At 48.5% G+C, this 17,463-nt stretch overlaps 5 protein-coding genes across 5 annotated transcripts; 1 reads left to right on the forward strand and 4 right to left on the reverse strand.

Annotated features, from left to right (window-relative positions):
- Positions 1–99: 99 nt before the first annotated feature.
- NCS54_00991900 (Zn(2)-C6 fungal-type domain-containing protein) lies at positions 100–2,067 on the forward strand (the record flags this gene model as incomplete). Its single annotated transcript, XM_053155246.1, has 2 exons — positions 100–258; positions 301–2,067. Exons 1-2 carry the CDS (start codon positions 115–117, stop codon positions 2,065–2,067), a joined length of 1,911 nt encoding a protein of 636 aa, XP_053011221.1. The 5' UTR covers positions 100–114.
- A 367-nt stretch (positions 2,068–2,434) lies between these two features.
- NCS54_00992000 (Hypothetical protein) lies at positions 2,435–2,778 on the reverse strand (the record flags this gene model as incomplete). The annotated part of the gene is made up of 2 exons (XM_053155247.1): positions 2,527–2,778; positions 2,435–2,482 (listed from the first exon to the last, which is right to left on the reverse strand). The coding sequence occupies exons 1-2, from the start codon at positions 2,737–2,739 to the stop codon at positions 2,435–2,437; spliced, it is 261 nt and encodes an 86-aa protein (XP_053011222.1). The 5' UTR covers positions 2,740–2,778.
- Positions 2,779–6,775: 3,997 nt separating this feature from the next.
- Positions 6,776–7,459, reverse strand: NCS54_00992100 (Isochorismatase domain-containing protein; the record flags this gene model as incomplete). Its single annotated transcript, XM_053155248.1, has 1 exon — positions 6,776–7,459. One exon carries the CDS (start codon positions 7,457–7,459, stop codon positions 6,776–6,778), a length of 684 nt encoding a protein of 227 aa, XP_053011223.1.
- A 757-nt stretch (positions 7,460–8,216) lies between these two features.
- Positions 8,217–9,665, reverse strand: NCS54_00992200 (Aa-trans domain-containing protein; the record flags this gene model as incomplete). The annotated part of the gene is made up of 1 exon (XM_053155249.1): positions 8,217–9,665. The coding sequence occupies one exon, from the start codon at positions 9,663–9,665 to the stop codon at positions 8,217–8,219; it is 1,449 nt and encodes a 482-aa protein (XP_053011224.1).
- Positions 9,666–14,546: 4,881 nt separating this feature from the next.
- Positions 14,547–16,315, reverse strand: NCS54_00992300 (Hypothetical protein; the record flags this gene model as incomplete). Its single annotated transcript, XM_053155250.1, has 4 exons — positions 14,547–14,797; positions 14,840–15,753; positions 15,795–16,170; positions 16,213–16,315. The coding sequence occupies 4 exons, from the start codon at positions 16,313–16,315 to the stop codon at positions 14,547–14,549; spliced, it is 1,644 nt and encodes a 547-aa protein (XP_053011225.1).
- Between the last annotated feature and the right edge of the window lie 1,148 nt (positions 16,316–17,463).

Consider the following 17,463-nt stretch of genomic DNA (forward strand, 5'->3'; position numbering starts at 1 on the left):
CGCACTACGTCACCATGAATCGCTTTTGATGCGGAGCTTCGGACTTATCCGATCAGCACCTTCACTCCGCCTCTCCTGACAATGTTGAACCCTCGCGCGACAGGCCTCACAAGAATGTCTTTCGAGAATGACGTAGTCCTCCCTCCGATAATTGAGTCGGCTCCAGCCGGTTTTGAACCTGCCGACTCGCCGTCTCCTCGTCGCGGGCTCAAGAGAATCTCTGCTGCCTGTCAGAGATGTCGCCGAAGAAAGCAAAAGGTATGAACCTCGTCCATTGACGTGCCACTGCTTACCATCAAGTGCGACGGAAAACTCCCGATCTGCGGGTCATGCGCCGCAGCCGCAGTCCCATGTCTCCCGTCAGACCGCCTGGTGATCAAAGTGGATAGAGATTGCGAGTGCGATCACCTCAGGAGCCAGGTAGAAAGCCTTAAAGGTCGCGTGAGGGAGCTGCAATCCCAACTGGCCCTGCACAGGGATAGGGCTAGTTCTCATGATCTCCGACAGCCAATTGGCGTGTCTGCCGATGGTGTAGGTAGCTTGGAAAAGTTCTACCGAGGCCGCATGCTTCTCCCGACGTTTCGAGGATCAAACGCTCATAGCCCAGAGGTTGGCTTTATGAGCAGTCCCTGGCAACTCTGGAATGGATTATCAGCGAGTGACGCTCCAACTGTCAATCCGGCTTCATTTTCTCTTCAAGATGATGGCCCAAGCTTGGTTGATGTGTTTTTCGATCGGAGATGGCCTCAATTCCCTGTTCTCCACCGGCCAACCTTTATGGAACAGCATTATCTGCCGTTTGCTAGCGGGCATCCCACGAGCAAGCTTTCGGCTTTTCAAGTCAACATTGTTCTTGCAATTGGGGCTTCAGAAAAGGCCAGGACAGGTTGTAACCCATCCGTGTCTTTTCAAGGATTCTTCAAGGATGCAGTGCGCGAGCTGGACAACGTCCTAGCAGCTGATGACATTGACTGTATTCAGTGCCTCTTGTTACTCTGTATCTTTGGCAGCAATGAGCCTCAATCTGTCAATCTGTGGCAAGCTGTTGGCTTGGCTTTACGGCTTGCAGTCGGCATTGATCTGCATCGACGAGAGGCCCTGGCTGGCAAGTCTCTTCTGGAAGCAGAAATGTGCAAGAGGCTGTTTTGGAGTCTCTACACGATAGATCGAAGCATATCAATCTCCCTGGGCAGACCAATCGGCCTCCAAGACGCCGATATCACCATATCTCTTCCCCTTTTGCTATCAGACGAGAAGCTGTCTGGACCAGCGGAGCAAGCAGTCCCGAACGTTTGTCCAGACGTTACAGACATGTCTGCTTTCCGTCACATTATAGAATTGAGACGAATCAACGCCGATATCTACAGAGCACTTCATTCTGCGGCCGGAGTTAATATCGAGAGTTCCAACTTGGATTCTATCCGACAGCAACACTATGCACTCCTCAATACGTGGCTATTATCAGCACCGCGATATCTTGCACCAATCTCGATGTACCAGACATCGGAATGGTTTCAAATCGCATACCACCAGGCTGTCATCAATGTGTATCGACCTTCACACGCCTCTCCTGTCAGCAGCGCCCATGCTATCCGGCTTTGCGCAGACTCTTCCATCAGTCTGATCAGTTGCTACAACGCATTATATGCCAAAAACAAGATCATCTACACGTTTGTGGCACTTGATTCGCTGTTTATGGCCGCTGTTACCATGCTCTACTCGATAAGAGCCAGCGCTGCGGTACGTCACGAACTTACCAAAGAGGTCGTCGAATCCAATATCGAATCATGCGTTGGACTGTTGTCCAAGATCTCTCACGGTCGAATAGTTGGCGAGAGAAGCATTCAGGTCATCCGAAGACTAGGAAATGCAACTCTCGCTGTATTTGACACTGCATCATCTGCTGAGAGCGACATTGACACAGAATTCATGTCTTGGTTTGGTGTCAAATGTCAAAACCCTCCAGGGCCAGAATATCCTACGCCTAGTATTGACATTGCTTGGAATGATTTGTTTGAGCACGGGTATGATCTCAATGGGTTTTATAATGGGGACTTGTTACTTTAGGATGAATCAGTTAATTGATCAGCATCTCTCACATGAGGTCGGTACAGGGCTGCATCCTACAACCACTTCATTGGGAAGAACTTTAGCAGCAGGTGTCACGTTGTTAAGCTGGGACTTGATAACAATCACAGAAATGGAATTTCAGCATATGGCACTAATCAGGTGGTGCTCATCATAGAGGCGCCCCCTATCTCACGTGATAATGTTGGAAACACAGGAAAATATGGGTTTAGCATAATAGGACCACTGCCCATGCTCATTGCCATAACGGAGTGATGATTGGGTACCAGTTACATCTCCATTACAGGCTAACCCTTTCCACCTATACCTTTCAGATCCACTGGCCATTACCAAGGTGTTGTCATCCTTACAGAATGTCGACACAGTTGAGGAGGGCGACGTTGATGAGAGTACCCTACAAAGTCAGAAAAGACTCAACTGCTTTAGAAGAAAACATACAACAGGGGCAGAGGTTTGACAGCAGTAGGCGCTGCCATCGCAGTTCTTGCCGAGAACCTGGACAGCACAGCTGAGGATGCCGTTACAGCAGACCTGCTGAGCGTTGGCGTTGCAAGAGCCAGCAGAGCCGCCGCCGCGAGTCTCAACCTCGGTGGGAGCGGCAATGGCAGTAGCGGCCATGGCCAGGACGGAGGCGACAGTGGTGAACTTCATTTTGAAGGTTGAGTTGAGTTGCTTAGTGTTTGTTTGAAGTGGTGGAGTGGTTAAACTGAATGGAGATGCTGGATGCTGATGATTAGTGAGTTGAACGAGGAGACGAGGCCTCTTTATAGTTGAGTTTTCAATCATCTCCCGCCGCAAGCGCCTTCATCTTCACCCTCTCGATAACCTTGAATCATCCTTGACTCCAGCCCACTGTCCAACATGAGAGCTCACAAAGTCCTTCCAGCCTCCTATTAGAGATGTTTTACCAGCAGATCAAGGTATCTGTAGTCTTCAGTTAAGCCCCACAAACAATGCAGATCGCCCGAGATCCGGTCGGTAGTTGATGTTCGTAATGTATGGGCGCAGCAAAACCGGTTAGATGCATGCCGGATTCTCGGCATCTTGGACTGGCAAATCCTTACGCAGACGAATCAAACTCGGGGCCTATCGAGCAAAACATAGAATGATAGTTATCCCAAAACCCAAAGAGGATGTACACCTACTCAATAGTCTGGAGGAGGCTTGACTAGCACAACGTTGATCCCGGAGTAAACGGCCCGTCCCTTGGCTCCGCAGAACCACTCCTCGTCATCGATTCATCTCTGTGTAGTACCCAGCGGCTAGTTGCAGAATTCCCTGTCAAATACATGAAAATGGCAGCGGCAAGCTGAGAAACAAGGGATAGGCCCTGAATGAGTGGATTCAAGAAAGTGGGCTCACATGATGTGTAAGAAGGGTCTTGTCAGCCACCTCGTCAATGAAGACTTGGAGTCGCCTCACTTTGCCCCTGCACAATATCATAGGCCAATACCGCGTGGCCTGCAGGACATATCATGCAGGAGACTGCACACTTCATTTCACATACATACGAGACCCACTTGCAAGGCTCCTTGAAAACAGCCGCGCGTGACTGGGATCTAAGTTGTTGCCGCTGCAATGTCGATCACAGTAGGCACTGACTCGTGATGCCGACGGTCCGGGGATGGTGCTTGTTGTGAGTGGCCTTGATCGATTGCGTTGCATTCAAGTCTTGACGAGAAAATAATTCCTTGTTTGACGCATTATTGAAGTTTACATACAGCTGCAGAGCCTTGAAATGGTAAGCCAAGCGATATTGTGGAGAAGGGATTGTCGTTGCATGAAGCTCAACCATCTGATCAGATCCTTGACTTAAGGGCCATGTTGAGGAGAGGTAGGCTGGTAGCCAAGAATCCTTGGAGATGCAGAATCAAGCCAGGCGCAACTGGAGTATCATACGGCCTGCTGGCTGAAAAGTTCTCCTTCCTCGCAATTCATAGACAATCATTGACCTACGGAATCGGCTTCAAGTCGGCAACTCCTGAGATGCATGAGAACCAGTAATCTCGTATCCGGAGAATGCGCGGATGCAAGTATTTGGAACTCAGGGATCTTCACTTTGAACAGGGTATTCAAGCCACTTTGACCACAGCTTGAACTATGCCCTGTTGTTTAGTACGTGGCATGAGCGCCACGCCAAACTTGGCGACAAGTCCTAGGCGTGACGCTTGTTGAGGCCCCGTGGACTATTGCTTGGCAGCCAGTAGCTGAAAACGCACTGCAATAGTGACAGCCACCCTCCTTACTTGGAGATGATCCTCATTGCAGCGTGGATCAGCTTCTTGAGCTCCGTCTATTCACGGAGTTCGGAGTACCTTCTGAGGTAATCCAGGCGGCAGGCTCGGAATCACGATGGCCTCGGTCTTTGGTAGTCTGTACTTGCTCTCAATCCCACAATATTAACATCAACGCAAGTCTCATAGCTGCGAACCAGCTGTTGCTGTAGATACAGTTCTACTGCGCATGTCGGATCTGCCGCTGTATTTCCTATCACATCTCAGGTTTCATCCAGTCTCATCCAGTCCACACTGGTGGGCCTGCTGTGTTTTCAAGTCTCGGCAAAGCGGCAAAGTCTAGGTAGGTCGACTTGGATCGTCATGATCTCCGTGTTCAGAGTTGTTTCGTCTCTTATAATTGTACTCGGCTCATGGAACTTGTTATCCGTCATGTTGTACTTAGGGGCTGTAGTTACAAGCTGCTGACGCCACATTTTGGGGCCGATTCCACCAGATGACTGCCTACAGTGCTGCAGCATGTCTCCAGAAATTGAACTTCCGTGGCTTCTCTATTTCCAGTCGTCTATTGCAGATGAATCATGACTATTTGAAGCACATCAGCTGCCGTTTGGTGTAGCCATGACTATCAAGGATGGCATGCTTCAAATCCGGTAGATGACGCGACGTTGCAGTGGCGTCTGCGATTTTAATACTGGGGCTCGGTTCGACTTGCTCACCGATTAAAATTCTTTGGCATTTGAGTTGAATTTGTAGTTCAAGCTTCCTTCTCGAAGTCGTCATTTAGCGGGTCTCGCAACAAGTGCGTGTTTGTTTACATTGGACTTTGGAGTTTCCAGTGGCACTATAGCCCGAGGTAGTGGTCAAGGTAATGTGGAAGATGAACGGATTTATGACTATGTCATCTTGATATATGAATTTCTACACTGATAATCAAGCAATGGAAATACTGCTACTAGCAAAGAATTCTTCTTCCTCTTCTTCCATTTCTTAACTTGAGACCTCGAACAAACGAGAACTTGAAGCTGCATCTGTCACAAAAGCTTCTTAGTATCTGCTCATCCGAGCCTCATGTAGAGTCAGCCAGCACCAGTCACACCAAACCCGAAGATCCAAACAGCTCGTGCAGTTGGGACTACCTAGAGCCCAATGATTTAGCATATTCTCCATAGTACTTCAATCACAGAGAATTCAGATCCAACGTGTAGGGTTACGGAACAACCATCTTCCCGCTTCTCATTCACCAGTAGTGGGGTGTCAAGAAGCAAAAGCTTACAAGCCACTCAAGAGCCTCGACGCTCTACAAGCCGTTCCCTCTGAAAAGAAGAGAATTTGCCGTATCATCAGTATCATACTTATCTAGTCATCAAGGGAAAACTTTCCATTTACGGAAATTCCTATTCTGGCATGTGGGGCCGGACGCTTAGAGAGCCAATCGTGTGCGTCGCTTGCCGACCGCGGTTATCTCTATTTCGACCGCACAGCGCGCTTTCACCCACTAATTTACAGTGGACATAGGGCATCTGGCCGCTAAGTTACAGTGGACTCTTCCTGTGGCCTGGGCCTCAACATCAAATGCACTTGTGATTGAGAATGAATGCCTGCTTAATCCAGTGGTCTTTTCGTATTGATTCATCATGCTAGACACTCTTCTCGAGTAATAGCGTAGGAAATTCAACGTCTTTAAGTAGTTAGGTCCATTTGCCACATCTCTCCCGTCATCTTTACACCCCATGAATCGTGGTCTTCCTTTTCAACAAGCTTGAATCCTGCCTTCGAGTACAATCGACGAGCGCCCTCCAACATGCTTTGTGTCCAGAGATTGATGCGTGTGTACCCAGCCTCCTTGGCAAAAGTAATACACTGCTGTATTAAGCTGCTCCCCACACCCAGCCCTCTAGCCTTTTCTTCCACCAGCAAAAGTCGGAGTTTGGCAACACCTTGCTGCTTGTCGTGAACCAACATGACGCATCCAAGAAACTCGTCATCTTTTTCGGCAATCCAGCATCGCTCCAAGTTTGGTTGCAAGTTGTCGATAAAGTCTGCCGTAATTCTAGCGATCAAGGCTTCAAAACGCTGATCAAATCCGTATTCTTTAGAGTAAAGGATGCCATGTCGGTGAGTTATAAGACCCATATCTCCTGCTCGATGGGTTCGTATGATTACTTGAGATGAGGGGTGAAGGGAGGTCATTTTGCTGGCTTGAATTGTAGCTGAGTGTATTGAGCGAGGTTATCTCTGGGCACAGTGCTTTATAGCATTTGTTACGGTCAGCGACAGGGCGCAACTATCCTGGTGGGTCCCGCATGTCGACCACAGGGCGTAGGCTCAAATGCCGTATTGGTTGATGTTTGGCCGCTGTGGGTTGAGTGAGACTTGTTTCAGATCACTAGTGACATGGGAGAAAAGCATCAAAAGCGGCAGAAATTTATTCGACTCAAACACTGCATGACCTAGGCTTCACCAAGAGCCAACACATCCTCCATCTTGACAACATCCACAAACTTTGGCAGAACTCTCTTCATGAGAAATTCATGAACCTCGGACTCATCATCAATGATTCCTTCTTCCACACAAATAATGTGATAGTCTAGATCCGCGCCAGCCCTCGCGCTTCCCAAGATGCTCCCCATGGTCGTAAGTCCAACCAAGACAATATGTTTGATGCCACGAGCTCGCAGATATGCAATCAGATCAGATGAACCGAAACAATTGGGCTGTAGCTTTCCCAAGACAATTTCATCCTTGCCACCCCAGCCTTCTTCAGGAACGAGGGCTTCAGGAACAGCGTAGTGTGGATGATTCGGGTCCGAAGGGGCATTGGCGAATGCACCACTGGCTTCAAGTTTCGCAACCCACTTTGCTAGCTTGTTGTATGGCGATACGAATGCATTTGAGTTGATATTGAAGGGCAAGGTATGGTGAATGATCATTGGGACACCATCGTAGAGGCCCGAGTTTGGCTGGGTCCTTCGAGATTTAATCTCTGATCGGAAAAAGGCGACAATCTTTTGGACATTCTCAAGGTAGGCGGCTTGATCAGTTGGAGAGAAACGACCCAGAATTTGGGTCTGCACATCTGAGAGTAGAAGAGCAGTGTGGTTCAACGAAACCGGGACATAGAATTGAGAAGCCATTTTGGGATTTGGTAAGAAGCAGTGATGAGATGAGGAAATGGGTGAGAGAATCTTGATTTTTATAGAACACCCGGGATTTCAAGATCCAGCACTTTTGAAGAAACATATTTGCATCATTGGCTCTGAATGGCTCCAATGCTGTGTTTCGTCAGCTTTTAGTTCACGGATGAAGGCTTATTAGATGACCGCCCGCACAATCAATCCGAATTCAGCGACGGCAATTGCGGGCTTTTGCTAGCGCAGAAGCCATAAATTTTAGTGACTGCAGGCACCTAGTCAGACAGCATTCATTTGGTGACATTCGATTGGCTGATCCAGCTTCTATTTAATCCGAGCATGCTTCGAGCATCTTTCATGGCGAATGAATGCCAAGGGCAGGTGCGAGACTCGGTCTGAGGACACACAGTGTTCAACAGCAGATTACAAGAGAACAATGTAACCGGCTTAGTGGATGCAATATGAGGCAATCGTAAATGGTGCCTATTAGGCTACGGAACTGGGCAAAGCCACGCAGGCAGCAGACCAGGACAACCAGGAACCCCGAGGTTGATCGGGGTGCATGTCGGCTTCAAAGAAGGACCTTGCCCCGGATACTCCGGGCATTGTTTCGAACAAGGATTCTGAATGCTTGGCATTGCCACACTGGATACGAACACTCGGGAACGCCGCCAAAAGCATCACTTCATGAGATGTAAACCAATGAAATTCTACTACCCTAATAATATAAATACATCAAGTTGCTGAAAATGACCAAAATCTAAAACTGAGCGTTGCTACCACAAGAAAACACACCCCGGATCGAGCTGTCATCGGCATTGAAAAGGTCCAAAAGCTCCGTAATAGAGGCCCACAGCCCAGCTGCGTTCATAAAGAGCGAGATGATGATAAGGAAGGCGTTGAGAAGGGTAAGACAGATCTTCTTCCAGTCGCGGAAAAGGTTGTTCCAATTCATGTGGAACCAAAACACGGCACTGAAACCGTAGGTGAACCAAGAAATAGTAGTTGCCGAAGTAATTGAAAGGATAGAATCAAAAATTGGGATGGCGTTGGACAGGATAAAGACAATGATCCAGAAGCCAACAACAGAGGCGAGCCAGACAGACCAGGACCTGACAGTATCGGAAGTGACCTCGTGGACTGCGCCCATCCATCTCATGACGTTGACAAAGATGTATTTGGCACCAATGTGACCATAAGCTAGACCAGTCGAGTAGATGGCAGGGAGAACCACACCGTAAGCCGCCTTGGCAGGGGTGCTAGAGGTTGCACCAAGGATAGGAGAGGTAGTATACTCGGCGCCAAGACAGTAAAAGATGATGGCAAAGGCAGAGTACAAAGTGATGCAGCTACCCTCGAGGAATGCGAGACAGAACTTGAAGTCCTTGATGGGATCCTTCATCTCAGCCATGTAGCCGACGAATGAAAGGTTGGCGGCATAAGCAAAGACAATCTTGAGACAGGCATTGAGACCATCTCGAAAACTTGGGTGTCCAATAACCACGATATCCCTGTGCCAGTCGTCGATTGAGTCAACCTGCCGAGGGCCCTTGATACCCAGGCTGATCATGACCAGGATAGAAGCGGCCAAAACACTGACAGCGTTGGGAACTCCCAGGTTTGAGACAAATTTGGTAGTGCGAGGCAAGCACAAGAGGAAGCAAGCCGCACAAGCCACAAAGATAAAGACAACAGTACAGGTGGCATGGCTGCTGATGGTGTTGAGTGCGATAGAGAGCGTGACAATGGCTGAAGCAGCAACAAAGATGACCTGAATCATCATCATGACTCCAGCAACTCCTTCAAGCCAGGGTCCGCCAACAAATCTCGTCATCTCAACGACATTGACCACCTGTGGGTGGAGTCGATAGTATTGTAGAAGCTCGTATGCTGTGTACCAAGATAGGACACCGATTCCGATGAGGGCGATAAGACCAGGGACGATTCCCAGTGTCATGAGGGTCGAAGGGAGCGAAAGAATACCGAGGCCGATCTGGTTGGCAAAGAGGATAAAGATGGTGTCCCATCGCTTGAGAGTGCGAAAGTTCTTGCCTCCCTGGGAGTAAATGTTGGCATTGTCATCAGACTCGGGAGGAACAGTCTTGAAGTCTTGAGAGCCTTGAGCATTCAGCTCGGTCTTGATGGCTTCACTATCAGAGCCAGAGTCAGGCTGGTTGCCCTTGATAGTGTGGATTTCCTTGGATTCCATGTTGTAGTAAAGAATGATGTCTGTAAGTATAAGAGGATGAGGATGATGGATAAGACCAACTCAAGGCGGACTTGAGGCTTTATATCTAGCTACGCATTGTCCAACATATCATGGTCTGACGGCACTACAATGATTGGGGAAATGGGGTAGAGGATCCGCAAAGTCAGCTCCACGGTTATCACCAAGTCAAGACTCGATAAATCGTGTCAGAGTCCATTTCTCCAATGACCTAGGCGGAGCGGAATCGCGCTCTCCGCTACCAAGACACGGCCCCATGGGGGTTGCCTTGGCGTTCCAGAAGGATACCATTTCGCATCATCATCCACCAGGAGCTTCTTGTTCGGGAGGAGTCGCCTTACTCGGGCCGTGGTGGTGAAAGGAAACCCCTGCACCGCGATGCTGGATACCGTGATGCTTCAACAAAATCCACAAATGGATGAGATCCGGGCCAGTCGGAAGGTTACGAGAAGCGCGTGTCCTCACTCCACTTGTTCGTTTCACTCGCCCCGGCATTTCTTGGCAGGCAATTTCACGACCAACGTGAGGCGGTTAGCGGCTCTGCATTACCTGTGCCATCGGCCTCGCCGATTGACGTCACAGTCCCAGTGCCGGACTGTCGGTGTTGAATCAGCCTCATGAACGCCACCGATATAGCTGCATCGTCTTGAGTCTGATTGAACCGCATTCATGTCTTGAGACATAAAGTCTCGTCTCTGTAACGTGTTATCATCTTTCGATATACGGGGTATATCTTGGCCTACCATATTCTTCTGATTGCGAATTTGATTGCGCGCTTTTCCAACCCATTACCTATTTATTACCCCTTCAAAACCATTTCATTACCCCTACAAAACCTTTCCATTACCCCTTCAAAACTTATTTATTACCCCTTCAAAATACTTCCCTCTCGCCTCTGTCCGAGATTTGTGGGGAGAAGCGGTCCGAGTATTACTATGACTAAAAACTTCCCCTTTCTTGGCTGTTGACAAAATGATCCCCATAAATACCCACAACATGAAGGTCCCTGCATTTGTGCCTCATCATCAGACACGGGGACGACCGGTCTCCAACGGAGTGATGCCGATTTCGAGCCGCGTTGAGTATAACCGGTCAACCATGTTGGATGTCTAACATGCCAGTTCTTGACCGAGCCGGAAAAAAGTGAAGCTGAAGCTCGGAGATTTACATTGCCGCTGGCAGATGGTGGGACGGTCTGTCCGAGATTAGGCTATATGGTCATGGAATTCGCTCTCTCGGTTTAGCGTCTGTTTATATTTCACCTCAATATATGGAAGATCCTACTCTCCCCAAGATCTGGTTGACTGCGGGGAGACACATCGTCGACTCGATTCATCGCGTCTGAAGAATCTCTTACGTTGAGAAACGGATATATCCAGGATTCAAGATTCCAAGTGTAATGAAAACTGAATTCTTTTTACTTGATACCCCAGGAATGATGCAAACTGCCGGGACCATAGCACGCTCCTATTTAAGATCCCGACGTGATACCCGTAGTTAGAAATGGCGTCATGCGCTATTTTCTTCTGGAAGGTGGCTTCTACGCGCGGCCAGCTGTTAATGCCCGATGTTGGTGCATGACAGCTGAGCATGACGCTAAGGCGGGTGGCCCCATTTCTCTGTCAGTTTTACTTTTATGGATTCAGATTTTGTCTGGTGGGCAGTATAGGGTAGCTATGACATGCATTCGGAGTCAATTGCGAGATGGTTCCAAAGGGCGCTTCAAACAAAGGTCGATTTCAAGATGAATAGTTAAACATCTTGAGGTCTTGATACAAAGAGCAATCTTTCCAAATTTCATTGAAGAGGGGAATTTGAGAGACCTAACCAGCTGTCACTGTATCTGGTTGCGTCATCAAGCGAATGCTGGCCATGAAAGAAAAAGGTCAAAGAACAATGAATAGCACAATGAAATAGAACGTCATCATTTTCAACTTAAAGAGCAGTATTAAGCCAGGGTAAAGTTTGCAAATCGAGCAACTTGATGCCCCAACTCTTGGCTTTCAGGGGCCATTGTGGTTCATTTCAAAAGATGCATATCTCTCTTTGATTCATACCCTTGTCCGCTGAGCCAGTGAATGCCAAGACTTTGTGGCTGAAACCCCCAGACGACGCGTCGCGTTCTTCATTTCGCAATCGCGTTCCAGCCTGTGATTGGCCGCGTATTCCGTATTCCGTATCTCGTATCGCTCGGGCTGATCCTCAATGGTGTCTTTCGACATCGGAAACCCCCTCAGTCGGGGTCTTCTTGAGGATTCCAAGACAGTCCTGTAAAAGAATTTCTGATGTAAATTTCTGAGTGGAGTGTAGACACGCTTAGGAACCATCACCGTAAATCATTCCCATCCGTTGCCTTTCTTTGCCATGGGTCTATTGTCAGGACCAACCCTGGGCGTCCACAAGGCATGGAAGCCTTTGGGCATCTGCTTTGTTCCGCCACACCGTTGACACATCTCCTTCACGCCTGGCCTTGTCCATTCTTTGTTTGTCGTACTGAGCGTTTGCGTTGGGCCTTGTAGCGAAACCACTTCATTTGTTCCCAGCATTCGTTCTTCGATGAGATTTCGACTGTCAGTAGCTTTGGCGACAGCTTCTCCAGCCAGGATGGCCAATACAGGAAGGCCTCGCATGAGAGGAGGAAGACCGCCTTGGACGTTGGATAATTTGGCGAGCTTGGCCACTTCAGTTTTGAGACATGAGTTTGAGTTTGACATTGTGATAGAATGGGGTATTGTGGAGTGCGTCTTGCTGGACCAGCGGAGATGAATGAATGAGGAGTGTCAGCAAAGACATGATCTTAGGCTGACTCCATTGAATATGCGGGGTGAGGACCAGGCACACTGCGTCATGTACGGTCGCATGCTACTGTTGAGCTAGGGTGCCCTGGTCAGTCTAGATCAGCTGTGGCTTGGATCATAAATCATTGTTGGCAAGTGACTCTTGTTGTTAATTTCTTAGAAGCTTTAGCTCCTTTGTTCTCATGACTCTCTGCTAAAGTGTTTGAACAAAGACGTCTAAAACTATCTGAAAGACCAGCACCCAAGGCGCCAAAATGGTTAAGACCCTGCACTGTGCGTGCGAGAACAGGAGGGTCATGCTGAGCAGGCTTGTTCGCCAAACTTATTAATGCTCGCCAACCTCCCGTCGCTGTCCAGAAGAAACCGATGACCGAAGCAGTGCGACTGACAGCCATGCCACCGACACGCGTCGTATCAAACACAGAGATGGGGATTCGCCTTGAAGGTGACCAGACTGAGTACGCCCCTGGGGACACAATCGTTGGATACGTCTTTCGCAGGGAACATCTTGTGACTCAGATTTCCTCGTTATCAATTCAATTGGTCGGAAGGACAGTATCCAAAACGGTTATCATCCGCGAAACCGGTCTCTCGAGATATCATGGTGGGTTCAACTTGATACCCCGACATGCCAAACAGAAACTCCATCAAGGGCCACTTCATGTTATGGACGGTGATAAAAAATCCTGGCGTTTTGCTATCACGATCTCTAAGTACGTCGACCCAGCAGACTTCAACGGGGAGAGCCCGGACGAGAGTTACCTGTCGCTCAAGGCGACAAACAATCCTTTGCCCTCGACTTTCACACTCTTCGGCGGTGAACGGACTGAAGCGTTTGTCGAATACTTTGTCAGAGCAAGCCTACGGAGAAAGGGTGAAGACCGTGAGAATAGAGGGCTTGCCAAGCTCCCTATCGTGGTAACAAACCACAGTCCTCTCGTGGGCTCTAGACTCCATACACAGAGCTACTTCTATTCTATCATGTCCTATCGTCTTACTCCTGGGATGGAAGAAACCAAGCTTTCGTTGCCTCAGATCGTAAAGCAAGCCATGGGGATCTCTAGTGTACCAAGATTTGGGTTCAACTTGCAGGTGGATATGCCAGAGGTAATTCAGATCAATGACCCTTCTCCGATCCCTGTTCGACTTCGGGCTATCGTGAACCGGCATTCTACAAGTGACGAGATCAGGAACAACCCCCCAAAGATCAAATTGAAGTGGATATCGATCCAGATCATTGCGACTACTGAGGTCATTTGTCAAGGTGCCCACACGATGGAGGAGGAATCCGAGACGGATCTTGACATCATGAACCAGATATCCATTCAAGGGCAGGATGTATACATTCCGTGTACGGAAGATGGCTCATTCATCGATATTGGAGACCTGATTGATCTGCGGCTGGGTCGATATTGTAACGTTTGTCCCCAGCATCAAGGGCCTGCACCTTTCACGCCGAGTTTTGTGACTTACAACATTCGTCGCTTTCATCGACTAAAGTGGATGGTGGCAATGGAATTTGGGGGCAAGATGATTCAAAAGACGGAAATAATAATGCTTACAATCTTGGGACCAAGTCGTGGGCTGGATGGGCCAATGCCAGGATCGCAAGATACGCATGAATCATGGAGTCAATCGTCCGACACTGACGGGAGAGGCTCTTGGGTTCAGAAGGAAGATTTTGGAACCGGGAAAACACCAAGGATCGCGTGAATATGGATTTGTGATGCTGGTATGGCAGATGGGTTTCGGACGGGCATCAGAGGAGTTGCATGAGTAATATATATTTTTTTCCTACCCGAGTTGAGAGCGTATAGGACATGGCCATGTCTGTAAAATACTCAATGGTTTCTATCTGATTCGTGTTGATACTGGTCTCAAGTTATGGATGGTGGTTTCTATCCAAGGATCACATCGAAGAAGCGGTGCATGACAGCTGAGCATGAAGCCGAGACGGACGGGTGGCCCCACTTTTCAGCCTGGGCAAATATTCTCTGATACATATATCGCTTTAATCCCGCAGCCCAAGTCGCTTCCAAGTGCCACGCTTTACCAGGAGCAAGAATTAGTGGGCGGTCTTTTCCTCAAATACCTCCCGAAGAATTCGATCCTTCTTGGAAATGTCTTGGACGCCGCTCCTGTCGTTGAAGACCTGATCCATCTCTTCCAAAGTCTTGCCGTTGGTTTCAGGGACAGAGAACCAAACCCAGATGAAAGAGAGCAGACAAAACACGGCAAAGAATACATATGCGCCAAACCCCGTCTCACGAACCAGCGGAGGCGTGATAAGGCCAATAATAAAATTATTGATCCAGTCTAGATTGTTAGCTAGGTCATACAACTAGGGTTATAACTTACTTGAGCACGTGGAAATAGCCACACCCTTTGCTCGAAGACTTGATGGAAACACTTCTGATGGCATTGCCCATGGAACAGGTCCCCAGGAAGCACCAAAAGCAAGCATGTAAAAGAGCAGGAAAGCAACGCTCGTCCAACCCTCTGCCTTGTGACTTGGCCAGTTGTCTGAGAACTTGCCAACAAGAGCAGCAATGATAACGTGAGCAACAAGCATGAGGACGCTGCCTAGGAGTAAGATGGACCTGCGGCCAAACCGATCGAGTGTCCAAAGACTCGTCAAGACGCCGATCAACTGCGTGACATTGAGAACGCCCGACATGGTGAGTTGCATGTTAAAGTCGAGACCCATAGTGCCAAAAAGCGTGGGTGAATAGTAGATCAAGGCGTTGATTCCAACAAACTGCTGGAAAAACATGATCCCAGCACCGACAAGGGTACGGCGCCAACAGCCTGGCTTGAGACAATCTGTCCAGCTCACAAACTCGAGACGCATTCTTCCTGAAATATCGGTACGTTGTGTGAGCTGGGGATGTCGTTCCTTGAGGATACCAGTCTGGAATCGTGCCTCGGCAATGATTTCCATCCATTCTCGTTGGACTCGGGGATCTGTCGCAGGGAGAGCTCGCAATTTGGCTAGGTTGGACAGTGCTTCGTCCTCTCTGTCTTTGGAGGCTAGCCATCTTGGTGAATACGGGAGGAAAATTGCTCCAAAGCCAAGGACGAGACCAGGAAGGATCTGCAGGAGGAAAGGAAGCTGCCAGGACCAATGACTGGAGATGTATCGAGTACCATAGGTGATGTAAAAGGCGATGACAATTCCAGCAACAATCGACAGTTCTTCGAAAACGAGCAGTGTGCCGCGGATCTCTGGGGGAGAAATCTCAGAGATGTACAGAGGAATAACCATTGAGAGCCTACAAAGTTAGCTAGGTCAATCATGTATCACATCACTTACTGTCCAATGCCGATGCCACCGATGAACCGACCAACAACCAACATGGCGTAGTTAACTGCAGAGGTTTGCAGAGCTGAGCCAATTGTAAATACCACGACGGAAACCATGATAGAACGCTTCCTGGAGATCCAATCGGCAATCCAGCCTTGATTTATGGCTCCAATAAACGCCCCAAGAGTAATCATGGCAGTCATGAGTCCTTTCTTGAATCCAGCACCGGGTGCGTCATCAGAAACCTCTGGGAATCGATCGAGAAAATGATCCATGACCAGTGTAACGCTAATCACACCTTGGTCATATCCAAAGAGAAGACCGCCAAGGGCTGAAAAGGCAGCACAAAGGGCCACATAGTGAGAGTTGAAGAGACCACGGAACCCTACAAAGTTAGTCATTGAAGCACACAGATCGATCAACATACCTGATGGCCCATATGGCTCAACTGTCAAGCTCAAGCCAACATTTTCTTCAGTGGCGACGCCATAGTCAAGATCATCCTTGACTTTTTCGAGTGTCTTAGCCATGGTAAACAAATAATGGCAGATGAATGTCAATGATTTGGGACGTGTCCCTTAAGCAGTCTTTATAGTTTATCCCGCATAACGGCGTCAACAAGGTTTCATCATAGTACCTGCGCAACGACCAATTGACACAATGCGATTACTTGTTTCTCCACGTCTCCATGGCGGGGAAAATCTGGGGTCTGGGGTATGGTTGGAGTGCATGAGTCAGGTTCCATGAAATGGTCTGCTTTTTTGTCTAGTCACGTTAGTTGGAGAAGACGGGACTGATTTCCGTCGGTGGATACATGTTGAAACATGGATTCGGGCCTTTATTCCGATGACGCTGTCATACGACACGTGGGAGTATCGGGATTACCCGTCCGATGACTACGGGACAAGCCCCGACGCCTCCACTGGTTCTTACCTTATACGCGGAGAGAATACCGTTAGAGTGTAGGATTTGGGCTCGCGGTAACTGAAATTAAGGTTGCTTTGTCGTTGATCTTTATCGTATCTTTAAAGGCTTCTCACGCTGTGGTAATCAAGCTCACTGGCGTACAAAGACAACTCCTAGTCTATGTTTCAAGACAGGTCACTAATAACCATTATGCCAGTATCCTCATGAATATATAAACCTCAATCCGCCACGATGTAATACGCAGCGTGTTATAAAACTCCCCGAAGAGAGCCACATTCCCAAAGCCTTTATCCCCTTGGGCAAATTAATACTGGCCTAGGCCAGAAGGGTGCACCGGAGAGAACTCCAATCAACCAAGCCTAAGTCTAGTGCCAAGCGCTTCCCTTTCAACAATTTCACGTACTTTGGCTCTCTTTCTAAAATTCTCTCATCTTTTAATCGCTAATCATGCACTGTCGGCATTGTCTCCGACAATATTGCAGCCCAACGTCCCGTGGCATGTTGGGGTAAGGCGTGAGGTAGTAATTGCAACGATCAGAGATTTTCAGCGTCGGGTCCGCATGAGAATATGGTGGATCTACATGTCGAGGGACGTTTCGGGCGACCTTGCTATGGACAGGGATGGATACGTTAACGGCGGTATTTTCAACGGCTTTTGGGCTGCGGGTAGTGTGTCTGCCTGCTCAACTTTACATACAGGTAGTGACCTGTCACGCGAGTCGAGAAATAAACGAGACACCAGAACATCAAG

This window comes from Fusarium falciforme, chromosome 8 (assembly GCF_026873545.1).
Source record: "Fusarium falciforme chromosome 8, complete sequence".
NCBI classification, from domain to species: Eukaryota; Fungi; Ascomycota; class Sordariomycetes; order Hypocreales; family Nectriaceae; genus Fusarium; species Fusarium falciforme.